Source organism: Mesoplodon densirostris, chromosome 6 (assembly GCF_025265405.1).
Source record: "Mesoplodon densirostris isolate mMesDen1 chromosome 6, mMesDen1 primary haplotype, whole genome shotgun sequence".
NCBI lineage: Eukaryota > Metazoa > Chordata > Mammalia > Artiodactyla > Ziphiidae > Mesoplodon > Mesoplodon densirostris.
In genome coordinates, this window is record NC_082666.1 from 123,085,137 (window position 1) to 123,112,526 (window position 27,390).

General features: G+C 37.6%; 1 protein-coding gene across 2 annotated transcripts in view; it reads left to right on the forward strand.

Moving 5' to 3' along the window:
• PPP2R2A (protein phosphatase 2 regulatory subunit Balpha) overlaps positions 1-27,390 on the forward strand; it is an 85,093-nt gene that overhangs the window by 56,318 nt on the left and 1,385 nt on the right. For both annotated transcript variants that reach the window (XM_060102586.1, XM_060102587.1), the window contains exons 4-9: positions 11,531-11,696; positions 18,616-18,728; positions 19,440-19,617; positions 21,431-21,595; positions 22,508-22,677; positions 25,161-25,252. In XM_060102586.1, coding sequence (XP_059958569.1) covers positions 11,531-11,696; positions 18,616-18,728; positions 19,440-19,617; positions 21,431-21,595; positions 22,508-22,677; positions 25,161-25,252 — 884 coding nt within the window. The remainder of the gene's footprint in view (positions 1-11,530; positions 11,697-18,615; positions 18,729-19,439; positions 19,618-21,430; positions 21,596-22,507; positions 22,678-25,160; positions 25,253-27,390) is intronic.

The following is a 27,390-nucleotide window of genomic DNA, read 5'->3' on the forward strand; positions in this document are numbered from 1 at the left end:
TTTTAATCCAGCTTTTTCTAACAACCACAGCTGTTATACATACATTCCAAGGTACACGGGCACTGAACAAGTGAGCATTTCTTAGGCCCTGATGGTGTTGCTAGCTCTCCTTGCAAAACACAGTGATGTTTGAACTGTTGTGTCTACAGGGTCAGCGTTCCTTGCTAAAATTCACTTGACTGGAGATGTACATATTTCCACTCACTTTTTTTTATTGCCCTTAATTAAGAAGAAAAGATCATACTGTAGCAGCAGTGAACCTTGCACATCAAACTCTGACATCTTTAACCCACCTTTCTGTCTCACTTTTACCCTTCAGGTGTGGCAGGTCCTCTTCCTGTCATCTTGTCGGGCACACTTTGCTGCCTGTCCATCTGTTTCCCAGGCAGAGAAACTGGGTGGTCAATAAACAGGGTCTTCATTCAGTTTGAGTATATTTCAGCCTGGTGTTCCTGTAACATTTTCTGCTGTTATTTAATAGTATTTTTATAACTAACACGTTTGAATGGTTTTCTATTTGACAGAATCTTTGTGATAGAAGCAGGGCGTGTAGGGAACTTGAGGCACAAGGGTAAATCGACTTTAGGCATCATGTGCATCACATGGTCAGAGTCCAAAACTTTGAGTCTAATCCAGTGTTCTTTATAGCATGTCCTGAAATAACTGACCCATCTTACTAGTGTTCACAGCTTGTATATAATGGCTTTGGACAACAAAGTGGATGGTGCAATACATTCCTTCTGATAATGATAATTTGGAGGGAGATTCCATGCAGCTGTTAAGTTGCGGTGTTCTGTAGTTTTTAAGGGTTCTTTGTTTCTATGGGTGCTCATATTAGGTGATCAGCAGTTGTTGAAGTAGTTGGTTTCCTGTTGGCTTTGGATTGCTCAGAACTTCTTCACATTCCTCTGAGGCTTTTTGATACACATGAGAAGCTAAAGTGTTGGGGGAGGGTTGATATTTTTAAGGGACAGTTAAGGAGAAAAGTGAGCAGAGAGGTGGTTCCTTTCTGATTTCTTTCTGGATTGTTATGCAGCGTTTGTTTTCTGTTTTCTATGACTGCTGGTTACTTTCTAGGATTTCTTTCTCATTTTTTTGTTCTTAATGTGGTATTCCCAAAACTCCTTAACAGAGTATAGAAGAAAGCTTCGTGTGCTTATCTCAAAAGATGGATAGTATTGTTACTATGTTTGTATTCCCTTTCTGAATTATTTAGAAGGACTGGAATGGGACTCAAAATCAAGATGTGGTTTAACGGAATTCAATGTCGTTTATACAAAGGGCTTGGTTTAGTCTGTTGTTTAGGTGGAGGGACAGATCCTACTGTTTTAGAGTGATGTGGCCCCGTTCACTTAACATAGCACTTACTGTGCGCCAAGCAGAATAGCAGGTTTAGAAACATTGGGGAGGAATGGTGGGAGGGACTAAGGCTGTAAAGCCAGGAGAAGAAGAGACGACGAAGAGCCTTGTAACTTAGGGATTCATGTGGAAGAAGAGATTAGTTTATTTTGTGTATGGAAATAAGTACGCAAGAATTGGATGCCCATCTGTCAGGAGTATTGTGGAAAGAATAGGAGAACTTCAAGAAAATACTACCACTGTGGTTTCTTCCAAATCAAAATATCTATAAAATAAGCTTCCTTTTCTAAGCTACCAGGCTTGGCTTTACCTGTCTTCATTTTTCATTCATTTTTTTAATCTAAGGTTGTGCTTTCAGAGTACAAAATGTTAGAATCACCTATAAGTGCACCTAGCCACCTAAAAATTTTAACCAGAATGTTAAAATGCAGATTCCTAGATTGCACTTCAAAACCACCAAATCAGAATTTCTGGAAGCCAGAGACACTATCACTTTTCCTCTATCTATCTATCTATTTATTTATTTACTCACTCACTCACTCACTTTACTTACTTACTTACTTTTACTTACTTTTAATAAACTCCTTTGGGGACTTAACCTGATAGAAAATTAAAATTAAAATTGACTTCATTCCAATACCAGGATAATGATAAAAGCTCCAAAATACAGCTTCAAGGCTATCTTATCTAAAAATATGTTTAAACTGTTTTTCCAAGATAGATCATGCATATAGAAAAATGCATAGAATTATATGTGTACAGTTCTATGGATTTTCACAACAAATACATTTGTGTAACTATCATCTGGGTCAAGAAATGGGATATTACTGGCACTCCAGAAGCCTCTCTGTCCTGTCACTACTACCCCCTATCCCGAACTAACTGTGAATTTGTTTTGCCTCTTTTGAACTTTTTATGTCTATGTTGTGTTCATAGAAATTCAGAGCTAAAATTTATAGGGTTTGCGGGGTTCTTAATCCTTTCTGTGCCGTAGCTTCCTTCAGTAGCCTGGTAACGTCTGTGGACTTCTCAAGAATGTTTTAAGTGCATAAAGTACATAGGATTGTGAAGGAAACTATTGAAATATATTTTTCAATTTATTAAAAACACTTATTTTTGAGCAATCTGTGTTTTTTTGTGACTAACAGCTGAAGTGTGATTTTAAAACATGTCATTTCTATAGTGACAAAGTCGTGGTATTGCTAACACTGTGGCCTGCTGCTACATCCATAATTGAAAGAAATGCTGAATTTCAGCTAGAGATTAGTAAAAATAACATGTAAATTTCTACCACATCCGAGTTTATAAAATCCCATGGACCCTTGGGTGTTGAGTAGTCTGTGGGCCCCAAATTTGTAACCTCTGGTAATGCAATCTCTTTTTACCAATAAAGAAACTGGGGGGCTCAGACAGCAGGTTTACTCGTGGAGAGTCATACAGTTAACAGAGAAGTGAACCCTTGCTCTGGAACCTTCATATCCCGATTCCCTGTCCATTGCTTTTCCCATTCTGACATGGGTATAGCAACAACAGTTTATATGCCAGACCCTCTGCCAAGCTCCCTAAATCTTATTAATCTTCACAGTAAAATAACGAAGATGTTATGCTCACTTACTATGCCTCAATTTATTACAGATTTATAAATGAATTGAGATTTAGCGAAGATAAATGTTTCCTCTAAGATCACACAGCTAGTCGTGGGTAAAAAAAAAAAGCTAATTCTGTATAAATTGGGATGAATATCCACAATGAAAAAAAATCTTACTCCTCTAAGTAATGAGCCTAAATGGTGTAAATCACACAAGAAAATCAGTTTCATTAACTTTATAATAATGAGAAAAGTACTTATCAGACTTCTTAATAGTAGCCATTAAGGTATGATGTTTTCTCTGTAGAGGCTTAGCGAGAGAAAAGTTGGAACGAGTTTGAAAGACCTGAGAGTTTAAAGACCTGGGTTCTAGTCCTCGTTTGTATTCACTCGTTCATCCAGCCACCCCTCTTGTTCAGCCATCTATTATCCAGATTTCTAGTTTCAGTTTACTTCTTAATATTCCCAGTAATTAAAATTATTTGCTCTATGCCCTGCTCTTACTCTGTGTCATGGTTTAGAAATAAATTATTCTGGGTAGTTAGATAATCTGAATAATATCACATTAACTCTTTTAGATTTTATAACATTTTAAAGCATTACAGTTAACCCTTGAACTACATGGGGTTAATCCCTATGTAATTTATGGTCAGCCCTCCACATCTGCTGACCTGTGGTACTGTCATATTTGCTATTGAAAAATATCCATGTAAGAGCGGTCCTGCACAGTTCAAACCCGCGTTGTTCAAGGGTCAACTGTATATTAATTGTAACGTAACACATTTTCTTTAAATTTTATTTGAATATCATAGGTAAAGAATAATACCACTTGATTTGATTTTCTAATTGATGCAACCAGGTATCCTTTTTATCTCTCCCACTACGTTGTAGTTTGTTTTTTTTTTTTTGCGGTATGCGGGCCTCTCACTGTTGTGGCCTTTCCCGTTGCGGAGCACAGGCTCCGGACGCGCAGGCTCAGCGGCCATGGCTCACGGGCCCAGCCGCTCCACGGCATGTGGGATCTTCCCGGACCGAGGCACGAACCTGTGTCCCCTGCATCGGCAGGCGGACTCTCAACCACTGCGCCACCAGGGAAGCCCTATGTTGTAGTTTTATAAATAGGAAATTATGACTGACATTCTTCTAGATTACATATTGATTAGCATAGTACATAATAAGCACTCAGTGAATGAGCATTAGCTTATTACTATTGGATATAATTGAATAGGATCCTGTAAAATCTTCAAGTATTTCAACTACCATCACTGTGATGAGCTTGGAAAAAGTTTGAAAATTTTTTGTCTGTTTTATGTTTACACCATCTTGTATTTTGCTTTATTCTAGAAAACTCCCCTAGGTTGCTGAGTGCATTGATAGTGGTTTGTTATCTGATATGAATTGATTTTGTTTTGTACCATTTCTGTCACTGTCCCTGAATTGCTGTTTGACAAGACTCAAAAACTCTTTAAACTAACTGTAGGTGTCGCTTGAATAACACAGATTCGAACTGCGTGGGTCCACTTACACATGGATTATTTTCAATAGTAAATGCTGCAGTACTACACAATTCATGGTTGGTTGAATCCACAGCTGTGGAGCCACAATACAGAGGGCTAAGTACGAGCTATACGTGGACTTACCACTGTGCAGAGAGACTTGGCGCCCATGACTCCCATGTTGTTCAAGGGTCAACTACATTTTGAAATATAAAACAAATGGTTGTCTCTAACAAGTAATAGGATTAAAGGAGCATTAAAAAACGGTAACTAAGTTTTCATAGTGTTCTATGTGGAAGCTTAAAAAATGTCCTTTTTTTGGGCTTCCCTGGTGGCGCAGTGGTTGAGAGTCCGCCTGCTGATGCAGGGGACACGAGTTCGTGCCCTGGTCCGGGAAGATCCCACATGCCGCAGAGCAGCTGGGCCCGTGAGCCGTGGCCGCTGAGCCTGCGCGTCCAGAGCCTGTGCTCCGCAACGGGAGAGGCCACAACAGTGAGAGGCCTGCGTATCGCCAAAAAAAAGAAAAAAAAAATCATTTTTTTTCTCATTTTTATGTGATCAAACGAAAATACATGTAATGTTTTCTAAAATTTTTTGTGTTTTGGTCTAGGAGCAAAGTAAATATTTTCTGTATTTTCACAGAGTTTCATTTAAGGCAGAGGAAGTTAGTAAAAACACAAGGCAGTTTTTTATATATTTAGAATTAGCTGTTATAGAACGTCAAGTGATGTTCCTTCAAAGAAGTCATTTTTTTTTTTTTTTTTTTTTTTTTTCTTTTTTTTCTTTTTGCGGTATGCGGGCCTCTCACTGTTGTGGCCTCTCCCGTTGCGGAGCACAGGCTCCGGATGCGCAGGCCCAGCGGCCATGGCTCACGGGCCCAGCCGCTCCGCGGCATATGGGATCCTCCCAGACCGGGGCACGAACCCGTATCCCCTGCATCGGCAGGCGGACTCTTAACCACTGCGCCACCAGGGAGGCCCAAAGAAGTCATTTTTAACTCTTGATTATTCTTAATATGTTTATCGTGGAAAATATGAAAACTGTGTATCATTTCCACAAAGAATAATTTACTTAGGTTGTTTATGCATTAAGTTGTTCATACATCTTTTCATCATTGTTTTTCATTAGGTTATACTTTGAAGTGGAATTGTTGAGTACCTTTTTAAGGCTTTCAATAAGTACGGATAAATTATCCTCCAGAAAAGTTGTGTAAATTTATACTTCTCTCATATACTTTATATGACTTTGTCCATATTCTCATCATTAAAACAGGGGTCATTATCATGTTTTTTTATTCTTCATCAGTTTAAAGGCAAAACATTATTCCTTAATTTTGAATACTAATGATGATGAGTAGTTATACATATATTTGCTGATCATTTTTTAGGTAAATGACCTTTTCATCTTTCAGAGGAGGGTGTTAATATTTTTCCTACTTATTTTTAAGGACCTTTTACACATGAAAGATAGTAACCTGTTGTCTTAAGATGCACTTTTCTCCCCAGTATACTTTTTTTTAACCTTTAAATATTCTTACCTAGTCAGACAGACGTCCACCTTTCTCTGCTCTTTGCTTTCATTTTTATACGTAGAAGCTCTTTTTCACTTCAGAATTCTATAGAAAGTTGCCATTGTACTTTCTTTTGGCTGCTTTTATTTACTTTTAAATATTTAATTGTTCCCTCTGGAATTTATTTTTGTGTAAGAAATGAAGTTCTAATTCTCTTTCCAAATGTTTGTTTGGCTCAAACATCATTGGATTTTACTGCTGTTTTATATTCTGTTTTGGCTTGTCTGAACCTCAGGAGCATACTTGAGTTCATGACACTACCATTATAGATCATGGTGAGGCCCTTTCTTTAAGTAAACAAACACGTGCACGCACGTGTGTAGTCACACGTACATTAACTTTTATTTGCATAATGTGCTCCCATTCTCCCATGCACCTCTCCTTCATAGATAACCATTTGAATGTGTTCTTATAATTTGTATTTTGTTTTTGTGTGCTGTTTGTTATTTAATTGTGGCAAAATATCCATGCGTACAATACAATTTTGCCAACCACATATACATTGTTATGCAACAGAATCCCCCAGTTCTGCATAGCTGAACCTCTGTACCCACCGAACAGCAACTTCCTTCCTCCCTCCAGTCCCTGGCAGTCACCATTCTCCTTTCTGTTTCTATGAGGTCGACTACTTTAGATTCCCCGTATAAGTGGAATTATGCAGTATTTGTCATTTTTGACTGGCTTATTTCACTTGGCATAATGTCCTTAAGGTTCATCCTTGTTGTAGCCTATGACAGGAGTTCCTTTTTTTTAAGGCTGAATAATATTCCATTAAATGTATATTATACACACACACACCACATTTTCTTTATTCATTTATCAGTCGATGGACATTTAGGTTGTTTCCACTTCTTAGCTATTGTGAATAATCTCATTTGAGATTCTGTTTTCAATTATTTTGGATGTATACCAGATTGCTGGATCATATGGTAGTTCTTTTTTTTTTTTTTTTTTCCCATCTGTGCCTCGTGGCATGCAGGATCTTAGTTCCCTGACAGGGGATCAAACCTGTGCCCCCTGCAGTGGAAACGTGGAGTCTTAACCACTGGAACGCTAGGGAAGTCCCCTTTTTTTAAAAAAAAAAAATAAATTTATTTATTTTTGGCTGTACTGGGTCTTCGTTGCTGCGCGCGGGCTTTTCTCTACTTGCAGCGAGCAGGGGCTACTCTTCGTTGCGGTGCGCGGCCTTCTCATTGCGGTGGCTTCTCTTGTTGTGGAGCATGGGCTCTAGGCTCATGGGCTTCAGTGGTTGTGGCTCGCGGGCTCTAGAGCGCAGGCTCAGGAGTTGTGGCACACGGGCTTAGTTGCACCACAGCATGTGGGATCTTCCCGGACCAGGGCTTGAACCTATGTCCCCTGCATTGGCAGGTGAATTCTTAAACACTGTGTCACCAGTGAAACCCTATTTTTTATTTTTTTGAGGAACGCCCATACCGTTTTCAAAGTGGCTGCACAGTTTATATGCTGTTTTTTTAAAAAGCTCTATTGAAAGATACACAGAAAAGTGCACAAAACACTAGTGTATTATCACACACAGAACTTCCCATCCTTCCTTTAACCCTTCTCATTCCCCTTCCCAGTCATTCCTTTCTCTTTCCTCCCCTTGTAAGCCTGTCTTCTAACACTTAGTTTGGCTTGTAGTTATAGAACGTTTTATAAGTCGAATCTACAGTTGGTATTTTATGTCTGGCCTTTTTGCTCAGTTTATGTTTGTGTAATAATTTGCTCACTTTCATTGCTATATAATGTTCTTTTGTAAAACTGTACCACAATTTGTCCATTCTGTTATAAATAGATGCAGACATTTTGGTTGTTTCAGTTCATGGCTTAATAATGCTGCTGCGAACACTCTTGATCAGATTTTTTGGTGCACATTGTCATGCATGAAATTATCATGTCATGGGGGGGTAGGCATTTAGTTTTGGTAGACAACACAGTAAAAAGTGGTTTTGCCAATTTTATTCTCATGAACAATATATGAAAATTCTGACTGTGCCACATCTTTGCCAGTGCTTTGTATTGTCAGTAATTTAAAAATTTAAACATTCAGAGGTTATGAGGGTATCTTACGGTGGTTTTAATTTGTACTTTTCTTGATTAACGCCAAGGTTCAGCATCTTTTTATGTGTTTATTGGCCATTGGATATCATCTTTTGTGAAGTGCCTACTAAAATCTCTTGCACTTGTTTTCTGCTGGGTTGTCTGTCATTTTTCTTATTGATTTGTAGGCTTTTTGCACTTTTTGAATATATGAACCCTTTGTCAGTTGTATTTGTTGGAAGTATCTATCTTCCATTCTGTGACTTACCTTTTCATTTTTTCTGAATGGTATCTTTGGACAAATAGAGGTTATTAATATTAATATAATTCAGTTTATCAATGTTTTCTCTAGACTTAACTGCTTTTTCTGTCCTGTATAAGAAATACTTCTCTACCCCAAGGTCCAGGAAGATCTACATTTCTGTTATCTTTTAGATCTGTGCTCTCTGGTATGGTAGTTAGTAGATCCCTTTGGCTATTTAAATTTTAATTAATTAAAATTAAGTAAAATTTAAAGTTCACTTCCTTAGTCACAGTAGCTACATTTCAGGTGCTCAGTAACCAGATGTGGCTGGTGGCTACCATATTGGACAGCACAGATACAGACTATTTGCGGAAAGCTCGCTTGGACAGTGTTGTACTAGACATATTCACATTTATATTTCTGATTCACCTGGAATCAGTTTACATGAGTGGCTTGAGGTATAGTAAGGGTCAGGGTTTGTTTTATTATATATGAATAGCCAATTAACCAAAAACTATTTAGTGAGAAGACCATCCTGGCTCAGCAGTGCCACTTTTGTCCAAATTCAGGCCTGTTTCTGGGCCATCTGTTCTATTCCATTGGTATATTTGTCAGTTCTCGTGTGAGCACCACACTGTCCTCATTGTGGCTTTAAAACTTGATCATGATATAGTATCCTTTATGTATTTGTGGCTTCTGTTTTGTGTCCATGTTGAAGTATGTGATTTTGTTTTTGTGGACTGTGTTTTTGTTCATTTAGAAAATTTTTATTGAATGCCTGTTATATGCCAGATACTATTACGGGTGTTGGGATGAAGCGCTTCTAAATTCATTAAGAAGATTTCACATAAATAGATTGTGTGGTTAAGAAAATAGATTCTGGAAAGCTGTGCAAGAAAAACCCAAATATGAAGCATTCTGGAATGTATCATGATTCTCTCTGATTGCAGGAGAGTTTTTAAAACAAAAATAGCCTTCTTTGACTTTGATGCGTTCTTGTTCGAATGGCACAGTGTTGAGGACTTGGGATTATGTTCCTTTTTTTCGTTTGCTCAGTGTACTTAGTTCATGCCGAGAACAGTGCTGTCGTGACCATTATAATGTAAACATCCCTCCCCATGTTTTAGGGAAAATCGCACCGTCTGCTAGGGTCCGGCTCTCTGCAGTTCGTTAAGTCGGTCATTGTTTTATGGCATCTGTTTTATGACCTCTTTCATTTGTCACTGCTGCTGTCATCTCTGCTGTTATTGTTTTGTTCTTATCCATTGTCTTTAAAAATTCACTGTAATTTTAGCATAGTTTCAGGAGAGAGTGCACATGCCTCATGTATCTTTAACTTGTCAGCTGTAACTTTCTCCTTGTGTGGTGTGTGTGTGTGTATATATATATACATATATATATATATATATATTTTTTTTCCTGTCGGAAAGAAACAGTGCTTCTTGCAATCCACTGAGACGGCCAAACACCTCCAATGATTTTGTTTCTGAATCATGTAATAGATCATGTTTAGACCCATGTAGTTATTCTTGAGTCTTAAGGATGATGTTATTTTTCTGTTGTAGAAAATATTTTTATATGGTTGTGCTTTTCTTTTCCTTATCATCAAATACAGACCCTGATAGACCTAGTCTCTGCATATACCTTGGCCCTGCTTACCTGGGCTCTTTGTTTTGCTTACCTGAATTATATGGACCTTAATTTCTATTTTTGACTAAAGTTTCACACACACAAGTTACCGGAAGGCAGAGATTCTGTGTTATTAAATTTCTGTGTACCTCTGGGACCTAGTGTACATAGTACTGTAGTCTCTTGCTTAAGTTAAAAACACTGCATTATATTGTAGCTTTTTTTGGAGAGTAACATGACAAACGTTTAGAGACTGAGTAACTTTCAATGGAAGACTTACGGAATTTCTTCTGGTGAGATATTAGCGTGTACACATTAAATGGGTTAGTTATCAGATTTGGTGTAAGAGTATGGTAATGAGACCAAGGTTCTGAGTTTGATTTTTACCCTTTCCGTATCCCCAGTGTGGATTTTGTTCTGTGGTATGCTCTGCATTCTCAGTATTGGCAAACCCACTCAGTAATGATTGATACTACAGTCAGAGGACCCACATACAACTGTAACCATGAATGATCAATCCAGATAATCAAGCTACTGGAACAAAACAACCCAGAACATACACTTACAAGATGATGACTCAATAAAGTTTTCTTTTTATAAGGAGAAATAATAATAATGACTAACAGGTCATTCTTATTATCAAGTAATCTTAAACATTTCATTTGCTAATTCACTTTTACTTAAAATAGTTGATTATAAATAATATCTTTCTTTTAAACTATTTTTCCATTGGTTTTTTGAACTAGACATTTAATGTTTTTGGTGGAAAGGTTTTTTGATGTGTGATTATGTGAGATTATGTGATGATGGATTAAAAGGTAAAATTCTGAACATGGTTATAATTCTCATTTTTGCTAAGGTAGTGTTAACTGAAGAAGTTCACAGGTAGACTCTTTATCCAATAGCTTAAGTTATATTCACTCACACTGATACTAAGTGAAATAAATCGTTGGTATGTGCTAGGCTCATAATACAAGAAAGATAATTCAAGGAAGGTGCGCAGTTGTTGATGGCGTGAGGCCTGCTGGGTATTGCTGAATGTGGGCTCAGTGGGTAATAGAGCCCTGTAACTGTGGTGTTGGGTGGGGGAGGTCGGAGTCAGATGTGCTGTTGCATTTATGAGAGCTGTTCTCTTAAAGAGTTTTTCAGCAGTGAATTGACCTAAAGGCAGGCATGAGAAGGGGAAAGGAAGAGGACAATACATCATGTTAAGTAATGATAGAGAACTGATCCTTAAAACAGTGGGCAGAGAAAGAAGGTGTGCCTCAGCCAGCTGTTCCTGATGAGCTTTTCTTATTTAATCTTTACTTTTTGTTATGTGTGCTCAGTAGTCCTCTGTACTATGTCATAGATAAAAGTAAAGTAATCAGCAAAATGATCCGTATTTTAATAACGCTTTTCCTTATGAATTGGGCCTAATTACTAGGCTTTATTTAGCGTTTCCTTTTTTTTTCTTTTAAGCATTTATATTTATTCCTTGAAAGCCTTTAAATATAAAAAACAATATAACGTATATAAGATTCAGGGTCTGTTGGAATTGATTATATGTTTGATTAATTTGAAATATTTCTCAACTGGTCCAAATATTTTTGTTTCCATTTTAGAACAAAATCCAGTCTCATAGCAGAGGAGAATATAATGTTTACAGCACCTTTCAGAGCCATGAACCAGAGTTTGACTACTTGAAAAGTTTAGAAATAGAAGAAAAGATCAACAAAATTAGGTGGTTACCCCAGAAAAATGCTGCTCAGTTTTTATTGTCTACCAATGGTAAGTGTAAATTTTTTCTTTTCATATGCCCAGTATGTACACATAGCCTGTAGGATGCTTTCCCCTTTTCAAAGAGGAGTAGTTGTTAAGAGATCTCCGCAAATAGACATTTGGAAATATTTTTTCCCTATGTAGAATGTAAACTCTTCTTTTTTGTCTTCCCTTTTTTATTGTCTTTTAGTTTTCAAATTCTTTGAAAGAGATCCTCAGGTGTCCACTTCTTTTAGTCCACACAGTTTGTAGTGAAAAGAATGAGCTTTACCATTGTGTTTGGGTCAGATCCTGTTTCTGCCACTTCTTGGCTTAGTCGCCTTGGGCAGGTTACTAACACTGAATCAAGTTTCCCTCATCTGCAAACTGGAGATGGTAATATCTGTGTTACAGTGCGGCTGTGAGGAGTGAATGTGATGATTCCTAGTGTACATAGTGAGTGCTTGGTAAATATTAATTTCCTTTCCTCTTCCTTTTTAAGTGTGCCTAACTCTCCAAAGAGTATTTCAAACTGTAAATACAAAACACTCTGTCAAAGGACGGCCCCCATTCCAGGATACTCTCTAGGAGAGCGCTCCTCTTACTTGATCCTCATCCAGGAAGGACACAAACCGGAGTTGACTCATTGCCTTCTTCCCAGCGAGCCTTATGGCTGTAAGAAGATGCTTCTTATACTGTTTTGTTTGTTCAGGAAACATTATTAAGTGAGGGTTAGAATTATATAATGACTCTACCAGAAGTTAAAGTCCCTTATGACAGGTTAAGAAGTGGGTCATTTCTTTTGTTCTTCTAAATTTTTTTCACATGAGTTAGTGTGACCTGGTTTGTCCCTGTGGATTTGGGTCTAAAGAGAAGCATTAGAGTGCTTGAGGGGTACGTCCAGCTGTTCTGGGTAGCCATAGTCTGTAAAAATTTAGATTAAAAGTTTTTTGAGGCTGGCACAAGGATTGGGGAAAACCTCTCATTTTCTCATCCCCTCGGTGTTAATAAAATCAGATTTTAGCACCTAGACCTCACCATTCTTTAGCACTTGGCAGAATGTAAATTCAGGTGACTTCGGGGGTGACCCAGTAGACAGTATTAAGTGCTGCCCTCATCCACCTTAGGCCTTATCACCCATTGTATCCAATTATTGGAAATGCGTTCCCCAGAATGCTACCACTAGCTGACAACATAAATGTTTGCTTCCTCTTCGGTGCCAATTTTTCTGGTTGTCAAAGCTCTCCCTAACAAGTCCATTGAAATCTGTACCACCTACCCCCTCTCTTTGCACATAAACTGCATTCCCCTCTCTTCTTACTAAGAGAAAAATAAATAGAAATAATGATTTAAAGCTTGTAACTTAGAGCACCCTAGATGGAGGTCATATGTTTACTCATGTCACATGTTGGCTTCTAATCTTGGTTTGGTTTTAATTTACATAGGTAACTAAGTTATTTCAAATAGCACTTCAGATACTGCTCTTTGACACAAATAATATGTAATTACACCATTTACGTAGTTTCTGCTTTGGAAGTAAATGTCCCAGGAAGTGTGTTTGCTCTTAGTAATTTTGGCGGTTCACTTTAAAAAAAAAATTTTGGCTGCGTTGGGTCTTCATTGCTGTACGTGGGCTTTCTCTAGTTGCGGCGAGCAGGGGCTACTCTTCGTTGCAGTGTGCGGGCTTCTCATTGCGGTGGCTTCTCTTGTTGCAGAGCACGGGCGGTAGACACGCGGGCTCAGTAGTTGTGGCGAACGGACTCAGTAGTTGTGGCAAACGGGCTTAGTTGCTCCGTGGCATGTGGGATCTTCCCGGACCAGGGCTCGAACCCATGTCCCCTGCACTGGCTGGCGGATTCTTAACCTCTGTGCCACCAGGGAAGTCCCAGTTCACTTCTTAGAGGCTAAATCATTTTACTTTTTATAGAGGGGAATTTTTAAAGTACAAGCTGAAGCAGAATAATGAAGCCCCATATACCCAACACCCAGCTTCAACAGTTCTCAGTTCATCACCAGTTGTGTTTCTCAGGTACTTCTCCTCCCCATCCTTCTCAGTATTATTTGGAAGCAAATCCCATTTCAGTTCACTTATGGATTAAATCTTAAATCTCTTTCAGTTCTTATTTATATCCACATGTGTCTTCCATGCAGGTTTCCATGTGCTTCTTTGTGATTTGAGATAAGGCATCATTTAACCAGGCGAGCCTTTCTAGACACTAAACTCTACAAAAGCTCAGTGGAAGGAGAAACCACTGGAAATTGCAGTGGTTGGGTCGGGTTATGTGAATCTATGTAATATTTTTCTATGGACAGAATCAACAGTGTTTCCCAAATAGGATTCCTGTGTAAATCTGAAAAATCATTGATTAATAATACAAATTATTTTAAAGGACACTACACAGTGCATTGTAGGTTTCTGTCTTTTTGTTGTTAATGAATACTAAGTAAAATACAAATTTTGGGGTGGGGGCTGTATTTTTTGTGCTAAAAATAGAGTCCATTGTGGAAGGCTAGAACAAGTATGGACATTTTACAAACTGCTGTGTCTGGGTATGGTGAGATAGGAAAAAGGATAAGAGGAGTAGGACTTAAAAATCTGTATCTGAAAAGCTTTATTCTTTCAAAAGAGAGAAAGCAAATATGGGAAAATGTCAACTTCTGTTAAATCTGAGCAGTATCTTTCTGTTATTTCGTATAGTTTTCTCTGTGAGATATAGCACAATAGTACCTTTTCCCCCCACACGTAATGGGTCTTTACACTCACAAAAAGATTAGAAACTACTGGGGAGAGCGGTGGAAAACAGGATCAAACGTTCCAGCTTTGAATAACCCAAATTAATCTTACTTTTCATCTTTGTATTGGCTTTCCACGATCATCACAAACTGTTCAGTGTTTCCCAGATTTTTTTTTTTTTTTTCCCGGCGGTACGTGGGCCTCTCACTGCTGTGGCCTCTCCCGTTGCGGAGCACAGGCTCCGGACACGCAGGCTCAGCGGCCATGGCTCACGGGCCCAGCCGCTCCGCGGCATGTGGGATCTTCCTGGACCGGGGCACGAACCCGTGTCCCCTGCATCAGCAGGCGGACTCTCAACCACTGTGCCACCAGGGAAGCCCTCCCAGATTGTTTTTACTTAAATAACTTCATAGTCACCTTCTTATAACTTTATTCACTTAATGTTTCTTCAAGTGGTTTTATTCTCTTTCTCTTTAACCTTCTTTTGCCTTTCTCTGAATTCTCCTCAGTTTCTCTACATTGCAAAAACGTCCAACTCTAATCTCTTGACCCTGGATCTTTGAATATATGAATAATACAAAGTTCACTCGTAAACAGGTTGTGTTTTAACAGCTTATTATTAAGAAGCTTTTTGGATTTTATCTAAAAGCTGCACACCCACAGAGGAGAGTTGGTGGCATGGCTCTCCCTGGTCTGATCCTCTGGTGAGGGGGGTGCTGGGGTTGTGGACTTCTTAAGTTATCAGTGTTCACAGTGCAGGGAAACACTGCAGAGCAGTGGTTCTTAACTTTTTGGAAGCAACAGTTCTCTTTGAGGAATCTAATAATCCCCTTCACAGAAAATGAGTATATTCACATAATTGTGCATGCAGTTTTATGGAGTTTGATTATTCTCATGTACCTCCAACTGTGGACCAAAAACTCCAGATAAAAAGGTCACTACTGTAGAACATAAGAATTTTGATTTTTAAAAAATTCCTGACCTGCCTTGTTCCCAGGCACTGCACTAAAACTGTGTAGTACTTCTGGATCCTTTGTTTATGCCATTAAAAGTTTTTAAAAGTCTCTTAAGTTACAAATTTTATCACTTAAAAATTTTTGTTGGGCCTCCCTGGTGGCGCAGTGGTTAAGAGTCCGCCTGCCGATGCAGGGGATACGGGTTCGTGCCCCGGTCTGGGAGGATCCCATATGCCGCGGAGCGGCTGGGCCCGTGAGCCATGGCTGCTGGGCCTGCGCATCCGGAGCCTGTGCTCCGCAACGGGAGAGGCCACAACAGTGAGAGGCCCACATACCGCAAAAAGAAAAAAAAAAAAAAAAAAAAAAAAAATTTTGTTTTGAAGTTTAATTTGTTTTAAAATTCTGTTCACCCAAGTTTTTTTCTTTCTTTTTGTTTTTTTAGAATTTTCTTCCTGTAACACTACTAGGAACCACAAACACTAATTATGTCTTATTTCAAATGTTTGATAAGTATATCGTGATTTCTTTATTTGGATCTTTAGTAAGGATGAAGAATTTGAACAGGCCATAAGATAATCATGGGGATGTGTATGTGCCGGGGGAGGGGGGTCATCCTTATCATACTTAGGTGATACTTTCTCCCAAAATGTAGAATTCAGGCCTTGGTTCATTTATATTACAGATTTGGGGACAAGTTAAATATTCTAAAATATATCATTCTTTACCTAAATTATATAAATATATATAAACTAAATAGCACATAGAAAACACATATAACTTAACTGCAATATAGCTGAAAAACAAGATTACAGAGGGTTCAGATGAAATACTACGTTACAGGTTAGTGAAGTTAGCAGTTTTTCTCTGTGTACACTGCGTCTCTGCAAAGGGCACCCCCAGGCAGCTTAGCATGCTCTTCTGCACCAGGCAGAGAGGGGTGGCCGGGCTGGAGGAGTCTCTGCCACCTCTCCATGACAGAGTTCTACGGTGCCCTTATGCACTGCTGTTTCAAATTGTGTTATATCCATTTGCTTATGAAGGGCCCTTAAGAATGTGATACTTTTATAAGTGTAGTTTCAGGATTGTAACACAAAGTATAATATTAAATGAACGTGCTTGAGTCCATAGTGATATAAATGGTTGACTGAATAAATAAGTAAGTGGGGAGAAGGGACGCTTGTTACAAAGGAGGATTACAAATAATATGTGGACAGATATTCCTCCATGCAGGGACTGTAACTTAATTGTCCTTTTAAGCGTAGACTGGACTTAGTGACTCACTTCCAAAGAATAGAGTATGGCAAGGGGGAAGTAGTGAAACCTGGCAGTTACTGCCTTAACCAAATGATCAAATCTAACATCACCAGCGGAAAAGTCACGTTGGTGCTATGTGTACACTCGCTTCGCCTCTGGGCTCTTCCTAAAAACCCATGATCCCAGTCTGCTCATGAGGAAAGAGCAGACATACCCAGTTCAGGGACGTTCTACACAGCACCTTGCCACTGCTTCTCAGAGCCGTCAGGGTGAGGAAAACGAAGGGAAGTCTGAGAAATCGGTAAGGTCAGAGAGACCAAGGAAGCTTGACAACTAATACAGTGGTATTTGGATCCTGGAACAGAAAAGAGGCATTAGTGGAAAACCTGGTGAAATCAGAGTCAAGTCTGGAGTTCAGTTAATGGTAATGTAAAATGTTAATTTCTTAGTTTTAACACATGTACTGAGGTTGCATAAGATGCTGACATTAGAAAAAACTGGGTGACGGGTATATTGAAACTCTTTGCAACTGCTCTGTAACTCTAAACTTACTTCACAATTAAAGCTTATTTTTAAAAACACTATATATTCTTTTTTTTCTTTTAACATATTCTTATTTATTTATTTATTTACGGCTGCATCGGGTCTTTGTTGCTGTGCATGGGCTTTTTCTCTAGTTGCGGTGCGAGGTCTTCTAATTGCAGCGGCTTCTCTTGTTGTGGAGCACGGGCTCTAGGTGCGCAGGCTTCAGTATTTGTGGTGCACGGGCATAGTTGCTCCATGGCATGTGGGATCTTCCCAGACCAGGGATTGAAGGACTTGGGGACGTATGCTTTTAATTGGTAAATTATTTTCAGGCCCTGTTACTTACTTGAATTGAATCCCTGATGCAACAGAGGAAAAGAAAGATTTTAAAAACAGATCCATCCAGACCTATGAAGAAATTTATGGAGTCTTTGATAGCAACTGCTAGGAAGTGTGTGACCAAGGGAGATAGATATTCTTTATCATTTTTATTCTAAATAGTAGGCTATTTTAACTGACTTTGTTGTTTGTGTAAAAATTAATTTTTTAAAATCTTTATTGGAGTATAATTGCTTTACAATGGTGTGTTAGTTTCTGCTTTATAACAAAGTGAATCAGTTATACATATACATATGTTCCCATATCTCTTCCCTCTTGCGTCTCCCTCCCTCCCACCCCTCTAGGTGGTCACAAAGCACCGAGCTGATCTCCCTGTGCTATGCGGCTGCTTCCCACTAGCTATCTATTTTACATTTGATAGTGTATATACGTCCATGCCTCTCTCACTTTGTCACAGCTTACCCTTCCCCCTCCCCATATCCTCAAGTCCATTCTCTAGTAGGTCTGTATCTTTATTCCTGTCTTACCCCTAGGTTCTTCATGACATTTTTTTTTTTTGGATTCCGTATATATGTGTTAGCATACGGTATTTGTCTTTCTCTTTCTGACTTATTTCACTCTGTATGACAGACTCTAGGTCCATCAACCTCATTACAAATTTCGTTTCTTTTTATGGCTGAGTAATATTCCATTGTATATATGTGCCACATGTTCTTTATCCATTCATCCGATGATGGACACTTAGGTTGTTTCCATCTCCTGGCAAAATTAAATATTAAGCATTATATATGTATATGTTTGTATATATGTATAGACATATATGTGTTTATATGTACATAAATACACAATTTTTTCCCTTTAGCTTTAATTATTTTTGAAGGGTAAGGACCTGGCTGTGACTTGATTTTAATATCAAATGGAATTTTACAAGTGCCATTAACATAAATGTGCGATTTCTTTACTGTTTTTCTATGTATGGATGTTTTTATTCATCTGGTAGTAGGAAATCTGTTTTCTGTTAAGTCAGATCAGGGATTTTATTCTTGGGATACGAAATGGTGTGTTTAAATATATCTTAAAGTGTTCTTCTTCTATCAGTTTTAATCTTTTTTTTTGAGGACTTTCTTTATTTTCTCCCCAGATAAAACAATAAAATTATGGAAAATCAGTGAAAGGGACAAAAGACCAGAAGGGTATAACTTGAAAGAGGAAGATGGAAGGTATAGAGATCCAACTACAGTCACTACACTACGTGTAAGTACATTTAAAAAAAAAAAAAAAGGTTCTAATTCTGATGAATTACGTTTTGTATTCCTGTTATAGATACTCAGCAGAACATGAATAGGAATAATTACAGTCTGCTCTTTCCCAAGATTCGGTAACCACATAGAATGTTAATAACTCAAATGTTAAACAGACCCTGATCTACAGAGAGGTTTCACTGTGGTCAGGGGCTGAACCAGGACTCAGCACAAGCCTGTGTTTTATACTGTGCCACCGTACTCTCTTCTGCTCTCATGGTTTGATTGTCAGCTGTTAGAAGGTTAAGTTTCAAGGTTAACTTTCTTTGGAGATGAAAAAAGTAGAAATGGACTAAATCTTCTAGTTGCAATTAAAAAAATACCAAGAATTAGATGCTTCGGGCTAATTTCCTTTTTAGCCACTTTAAATTATAAACATTTATTAGCTTTGCAAGTCTTTCAAGCAAAAGATTGAAACTGGGAAAAACTGCAGATTCTCATAGTACTGCTGTCTGTAAAAGAAGGTAAATTTTCATTTTTCTTCCCATTTCAACACTTTACATAAGCAGTCAACATCAGTTGCTTTATAAAACGAAATCTGTGTAATATTGTACTGTCTTATGTTCCCTCAAAAACTGGAGTAATGCAGCGTTCTGGACCTTCAGCGCTCTTGTAAACAACAAACATCTTGTAATCAACGGTTTTTCATGTGTCTTATTGACAGGTGCCGGTCTTTAGGCCCATGGATCTAATGGTTGAGGCCAGTCCACGACGAATATTTGCCAATGCTCATACATATCACATCAACTCAATTTCTATTAATAGTGATTATGAAACGTATTTATCTGCAGATGACTTGCGGATTAATCTTTGGCACCTGGAAATTACAGACAGGAGTTTTAGTATCCATTTGGTTTCTTTTTTTGGGTGTTTGGTAAAGAATGCATGTTGTGCCCATACTGGATTTATTTTCCTCTCTCCTTAGTGTGTTTTGATTCTTTTTATAGTAGCTTCTTACTTTATACCATTTTTTCTTTGTGTTTAAGTGATTAAACATTGGCTGAAGTTATTTGATAAAAAGCATAATGTATCAATTTAAAAATTGGATTCTTAGAATTTTAAGGAATTCATCTGTTTTGTACCTATGAAAACAGAAAATTTTTTAAATAGCTGTTTCTTGTAACAGAAACAAATATGTGGAGTATTATTCTTAAAAAATGTTTTTAATTATAAAAATAAGATTGGAAAAAGAAATTCATACAAGTCATGATGCGTGGCAGTATAAATACTTTCCCAAACCTCATTTTCATTGTTTATGTTATCCTCCTGAAATTTTTCTGTGCTTATACAAATGTGTGATATATGAGATATATACACACACATATACTATACACATATAAATATAGAAATGTATATATATGTTTGTTTTTAAGTATTTAAGTTCTTGATAAATATTAGTTATTATAACTAGTATTAATGTATGTCTTTCCAAATAGGTATCATTTGAAAAATTAACACTACTATTATTCATACTCTACCAATACAGGCATACCTGTAGTGGTGGCTGCTGAAGGGTGGAGGAGGTGTGGCAACTTCTCTGAAATAAGACAACAGCGAAGTTTGCCACGTCAGTTTTGACTCTTCCTTTCATGAATGATTTCTCTGTAGTCTGCAGTGCTGTTTGACAGCATTTCACCCACAGTAGAACTTCCCTTCAGAACTGGAGTCAGTACCCTCAAACCTTGCTGCTGCTTTATCAACTAAGTTTATGTAATGTTCTAAGCCCTTGGTTGTCCTTTCAACAACTGACTAAATTCACCATCTTGTGGGCACAGTTCAGGGCACCCCAAAACAATTACAATAGTGACATCAAAGATCACAGATCACCATAACAAATGTAATAATAATGTAAAAGTTTGAAATATTGTGATAATAACCAAAATGTGACAGAGACACAAAGTGAGCAAATGCAGTTGGAAAAATGGCGCTGATAGACTTGCTAGATGCAGGGTTGCTACAAAACGTCAATTTATAAAAAAATGCAGTATCTGTGAAGCTCAATAAAAGTGAAGCACAATGAAACGAGGTATGTTTATAGTGTATAAAAGAGCCTGTTTTCCTATACCTTTAGCAGTGTAGTTAGTGAAAACTTCTCTTGTTTTGATTCGCTTCTTTCATCCTGAGTAGATTTGAGCATGTTTTCATATTTATCAACCATTTATATTTCTTTTTGTTCTTTTCCATATTTTTCGTTGGATTTGCCTATATTCTTATTGGAATTTCTTTGTTTTTAAAGCACCTTTTTGACATCAAGTAAATCATCTCCATTGTTTGTGTGCAAACAGTTTCCCTTTTTTGCCGCCTTCCAGATTTTTCCTTTTGTTTTGTTTGGAGTGTACACTAAGTTCTTAATATTTAGGAAGATGGCGTGTCAGTCTTTTTCTTATGGCTTCTGGGGTTTGTATCATACTCAGAAAAAAAAGACCTCTACATTCTAAGGTGATTTAAAATTCACCCATGTTTTCGTCTCAGACTTTTTTTCACGCATTAAGAGTTTTGATCCCTCTGGGATTTATACTCATGTAAGTAGTAATATGCAGTTTAGAATTAATAGTTGTGCTTATTAAGTCTATGAATGAATTTTAGATTTGAAAAACATAAAATTATGCTTGACCTTTTTTCTAAGTGGAAATTCCTTAATAAACTGCTGTCCAGATATTGTGGATATCAAGCCTGCCAATATGGAGGAGCTGACAGAGGTGATTACAGCAGCAGAATTCCATCCAAACAGTTGTCACACATTTGTGTACAGCAGCAGTAAAGGAACTATTCGGTTATGTGACATGAGGGCATCCGCCCTCTGTGATAGGCATTCTAAACGTAAGTTTATTGCATCTTGTTTTCAAAAGATAACATTTTCTGTTTGTCTTCAGACATGGTAACTACATTTACATAGGTTTACAAGTCTTAAACCTCCTGTTCTCTTTGGTAAGCTGCCTGACTCAACATGAGGGATTATAGGTTATTCTACTGGAAGAGCATAGAAGGCTGTCTTGGGGGCATGTCTGTTGAGTCCCAGTGGATGTATTGTTAATGGAATGCTATTCTTTGGGAACTTGGGTTGGGTTCTCCAGTCCTGTACTCAAGTAGAGCAGTTCCTTTCTTCCCTGCCTCCCTTCTCTCTTTTGCTCCCTCCCTTCCTTTCTTCATGTTTTGAGCTTCCTAGGAAGATTTCTTCTGAGATGAGGTTTCTTTGGCTTAAACAAGTTTGAAAAGTACCAGGTTAAAAAAATTAAAGGATCGCATTATTCTTATCTTCAAGTTGTTGAAGATTTTAAAAACTCATGAAGATTGGTACATGCTGCTTATCAAAATAATTTTACCTGGCCACTAAAAAAATAAAATGCGGGTATGAGTTGGAATGGTGTGTTTCTCATGGTGATAGTACAGGCAAAGTCAGTGAGGTATGTGCAGGACCTCAGATTGGTGCACTGAAGTCAGACATCTTGAGTGAATCTGGTTCTGCTGAATTAGCCAAGTGACTCTGGAAGGTGCTGTGCTACATACGTCCTTTTGCATCTTCGACTTCAGTACTAAGTCACTCTCATTCTCTTAAGAAGCTCTCAGGGAGGGTATGTTCTTACAGCCAGAGAGATGTTTTTCGGTTCTTTATTACCCTGCCATTTTTAGCTCACTCTTAGGAAGGTGATGAATGGTTTTTTGAGTAAATGCTTTGTCCAAGCCACAATATTTACAAATTGCCCTCAGCCCTCCTATTTTGCTTGTTTTTAGTGTTTGAAGAACCTGAAGATCCGAGTAACAGGTCTTTTTTTTCTGAAATCATCTCTTCAATTTCTGATGTAAAATTCAGCCATAGTGGTCGATATATGATGACTAGAGACTATTTGTCAGTCAAAATTTGGGACTTAAATATGGAAAACAGGCCTGTGGAAACATACCAGGTATTTGCAATTTTTTCTTTCAGTGAGTATATAACCTGTTTACTTACTTCTAAGTGTTTATAGAGAAGGATTTTGTACCATGTGTTAATCCCAGTACCATGCAGTGCGTGTTCACCACTAGGCTTTTTCCTTCAGAGGTCCATGAGTACACTGCCTTTCCTTATGTTAAATTTATATGTACTTTTATAGGTTGTGTTTGTGTATTCAAAGTGTAAAGCTACCAATTTGGTGCAGTAATAACTTTTTTCCCGTTATCTACATTTAAAGTGAGGATGGAATTACGGTCTCTATCAAGGTCTGGCGGAAGAGGATTGGGGAGAATGGTCAGTCCTAGTCGAGGTGTCCTGGATGGAGTCTGGATCGTGCTAGTTGAACTAGAGCTTAGCTTTGGTGTGCCCGGTCAAGTGAACTAGCATTCTCCTTTTGGTTAATAACTGTTGTCTTAACCTAAAGGAGAAGGACTTGTGAGAACCCAGCAGACAGCTTCAGGAGCTGCCTTTCTGTTGTAGGATGTCAGTTCTGGATTCTCTTCTTGTCAGCCAAGCCGCTACCGTGGATCCCTTTCTTCTGGAGAAGAGAATGAAGATGTGCACAGCTGGGAATAGGGTCGGGGGGCCAGTAGAAACCTGTGTTATGCCCTAAGCTGCAGTGTAGGAAACATTTAACACTGCTTTAGGAACACAGACTTTATACATGGTACCTTCTTCACATTGTACATTCTCAGTAAAATTAGAAGGATGTTCCTCAAGCTTTTTAATCCTCTTTGACAAACATGAACCACTTAAGAGTCTCCTTAATGGTATTTGAAATTTCAAAATAAATGCTACATTGAAACAACAAAGGGATACAATACTGCTTTGTTTTTAAATTAATTTGTGTAACCGCCAAGATTCTGATCTATCCTAGTGATCCCCACCACTATGACCACCACCACCCCATTCCCACTGAGAATAATTGATCTGAACCTTAACGTCATTCTCTTAGATTGTTTGGTGAGAAACCCTGTATGTGCACTCTAAAACTTGACTGAATTATCATGATTTACCTATTTTACCTGATTTGCAGTTTTTCTACCTGTGCTGTACTAGATTAGTGATTGGGAGTACAGTCACATCATGCTCAAATGTAGCAATGCAGATTCAGCTATTATTGAATATGTATAATTGAAATGGACACTTAAAGTGACTTTAGGTTGTTTCATAGAGAATTCTAAGCATTGAGAAGGTACCTACTCTTTTTAAAAAAAAAATAATAATTTATTTATTTATTTTTGGCTGCGTTGGGTCTTTGTTGCTGCAGGTGGGCTTTCTCTAGTTGGCGAGCGGGGGCTACTCTTTGTTGCAGTGCGTGGGCTTCTCATTGTGGTGGCTTCTCGTTCCGGAGCATGGGCTCTAGGGGCGCGGGCTTCAGTAGTTGTAGCACGTGGGCTCAGTAGTTGTGGCTTGTGGGCTCTAGAGTGCAGGCTCAGTAGTGGTGGCGCACGGGCTTAGTTGCTCTGCGGCATGTGGGATCTTCCTGGACTAGGGCTTGAACCCATGTCCCCTGCATTGGCAGGCGGATTCTTAACCACTGTGCCACCAGGGAAGTCCCAAGGTGTACCTACTCTTTTCTATCATTACTTCTTTTTAAGGTTCTCTTTAAGTAAAAAAGAATAGTGAGATAGAAACTTGTTTTTTTTCCCCTTATGATCACAACAAATACTTTGGAACTGTCCTTTGTAATTTAGTAATATTGATATAGAATTGTATCATTTCTCAGAATACTTTTTATGTAACTAATTTATTTTCTAGTTGATCCCTTTGTGAAATACTAGTGAGTAAACATAGAATTATACTTCAAAAAACAGAGCTACATTTCCATTATCTTTGGATATTGTATAAGTAATTACAAGTATATCAAATATTTCCGTAACACATACCTGGAATAACCATATAATTTATCACCAAACTAGGGCAGGGTCATGCAATACATAACGTATGCACTTAATAAGATATTGTAGGCTTCAGTTACTTATGCCCCAAAAATGGTAGTTAAAAAGGAAGTAAAGCCACAGTATTGCACGTTTTTTATCAACAATTAATGGGCTGAAAATCAAGTGTTAGCAAATTCAAATATTGCTATAGTATTATTTAATTAGTCTCTTATCTGTGCCAGTTTTAAATGTTTTCTGGCCTAAATATTTCAGTCGAGCTTGTAGAGTACATGTGCCACGCCCAGAAGGGTGTTGTTGTACAGAGAGGAAAATGTGTGTTCATGGAAGGGGGATCAGATGTCTGTGAAAGGATAAAACACCTTTACTGTTTCTCAGAGAACTGAGTTTTTTGTTTGTTTTGAGAATTGAGTTTTAATGAGATTAAAAGGTATGTATACGTGTTTGTATATGCCTTAAAAAAATATAGACTTGTTAAACCATTTTCTAATTTCAAGAGCAGCAGATCTTAAGGTGTAAGCTAAGTATACATATATATTTGTTTTTTCCCCAGGTGCATGAATACCTCAGAAGTAAACTTTGTTCACTATATGAAAATGACTGCATATTTGACAAATTTGAATGTTGTTGGAATGGATCTGACAGGTAAATTGATTTTAATTTGAACTGAACCTCTTATTCAAATTGTATTTCATTAGAGGAGAGAAATTTACTTCTTCACTCCTAGTATGGTTGCTGCATTTACTAACGGCCAACCTGTTTTTAAACTGACATAAGTTACATTTCCCAACTTCATTTTTCTTAGGGCTTCCTTGAAATAAATTTAGTAATCTTACAGCAGTTGGCAGATAAAAATTAAACATTATGTTTCACTAGTAAATGTGAAAGTATACCAAAAAATTCTAGATATATTATGATATAAATTTTAAACTTTACCTTTTATGAACCAGATCAATCACATTTTTGACATGCCAGTGGTTAAAATGGTGAAATTTCAGTTTGGTTGTTACTTTGCTATTAAATTGTTTTTAGAAATATTTAGGCAGTAGATACTTCATTTGCAGCGTTACACACTGGTTTTTCCAGGTACTACATTAATACCTCATAGAAGAGAAGAGGTAATTACCATGTATTATTTTAACCATATTACCATAAGTAATTAAGCTTTTTATAATCCACAACTTCATCAAAATGTGTACCATTATTTCGAAGGATAAGTAAGTCTTAATCATTCCATTTTTAAATGTATTTCATTTATTATGTTCCAATAGAACAGACAATAGTAAAAGAAAACATAATTCTGGTATTATTAAACTTGCTTTCAAGGTACTCATTAGAGTATTTTATTCAACAATAGTTTTATTGCTGAAGCTTGATATGAGTCAGGTTTCATGGTGCTTTTGAAGATAATAGAACTTGGATAATTTATCTTTTGTCTGATTTTTAAAATGGTTTTTATCTGATTACAATATGAGGCCCCGTAGGCTGGCCACAGCACACCTGGAGTAGGAGCAAGCAGGCTTCGTCTCTGAACGCCACTGCTCACCCGAGGCGTCAAGGAGACAGGAAAGGGAAGGCGATACTGGTGGAGCAGGATATGGCGCAGTGCTTCGGCCAGCTCGTCCTCGTAGTGTTTAAACGTCGTGTTCCATTATCAGGGAAAATTGTTGATTTCCCTTAACATAAAAAAATTTTTTTTGAAAGACTCTCTCCTATATAATGACAGTATAGGCATCTAAAGCAGAAAAATTTGCATTGATGCAGTACTGCCGTCTAATCCACAGAGCCCCATAAATAGCACGAGTTCTCTCAATGATGTCCTTTCTAGCAGAGAAAAAAAATCTGGTATCCAGTCCAAAAGTATATGTTTCATTTAATTGTCACAGCTCATTAGTCTCCTTTCATCTGTAAGAGTTCTTCCTTCTTCCCTTGTCTTTCATGACCTTGGCTTTTTTGAAAACCCCAGGCAATTTATTTTGTAGAATTTTCCTTAATTTGAGTGTTGTCTAATATTCTCTCGTGTTTAGATTCCAGTTATACATTTTTGGCAAGAATACCACAGAAATGCTGGCTAACACCTTTTAAAATAGCATAGACTAGGTGCCCTAATCCATTAAAACCTCACAAGTTCAGCTAACATGGGGGATGCCAGTCTCAACTACAGAAATTATTTTAAAAGAAATAGTTTTATTACCTTCAGGTATATGCACCGACCTGAGTTTGGTTAAAATGTTGTGACATGTCCTTTGGGAGAACTGACATTAATGAATAGGTCCTAATCATTTGTATTTAATATGTGACCCTGTATAATGTATAATATTTGTAAATATTCAGAGATGTTTTCAAGCATTACCTTAAACAGTTCCCGGTGTCCTATAATCTTATTTACAATAATAATTTAAACAATGTGGGAAGGATGTAAGTAATTTATTAATGGTTTCAAACATGTGAAGTTTTGCTCATTGGGCTGCTTTGCAGATGTTGAGCCGTGATGGATGGCGAGTAGGACTGACAGAGAACTTGTCTTAGGGTTTAGGCAAGAACGTGGCGCCCCTGCAGGCTGATGCTATTAAAAATATTTGTCAAAAAATACTTGCTTAAAATATGTTTAGTGTTATAGATTAAACGATTTTGTTAATAATAGTTGTATTATATGCTACTTCCTTTATATACTCTGAAGCAGATTTCTTATAAACATACATAAGACGTTATTGTCTGAACCAGACAGGGTCCTGGGGACGTAAATGGCTTATAATGTAAATCATAAAATAAAGCATTGGTTT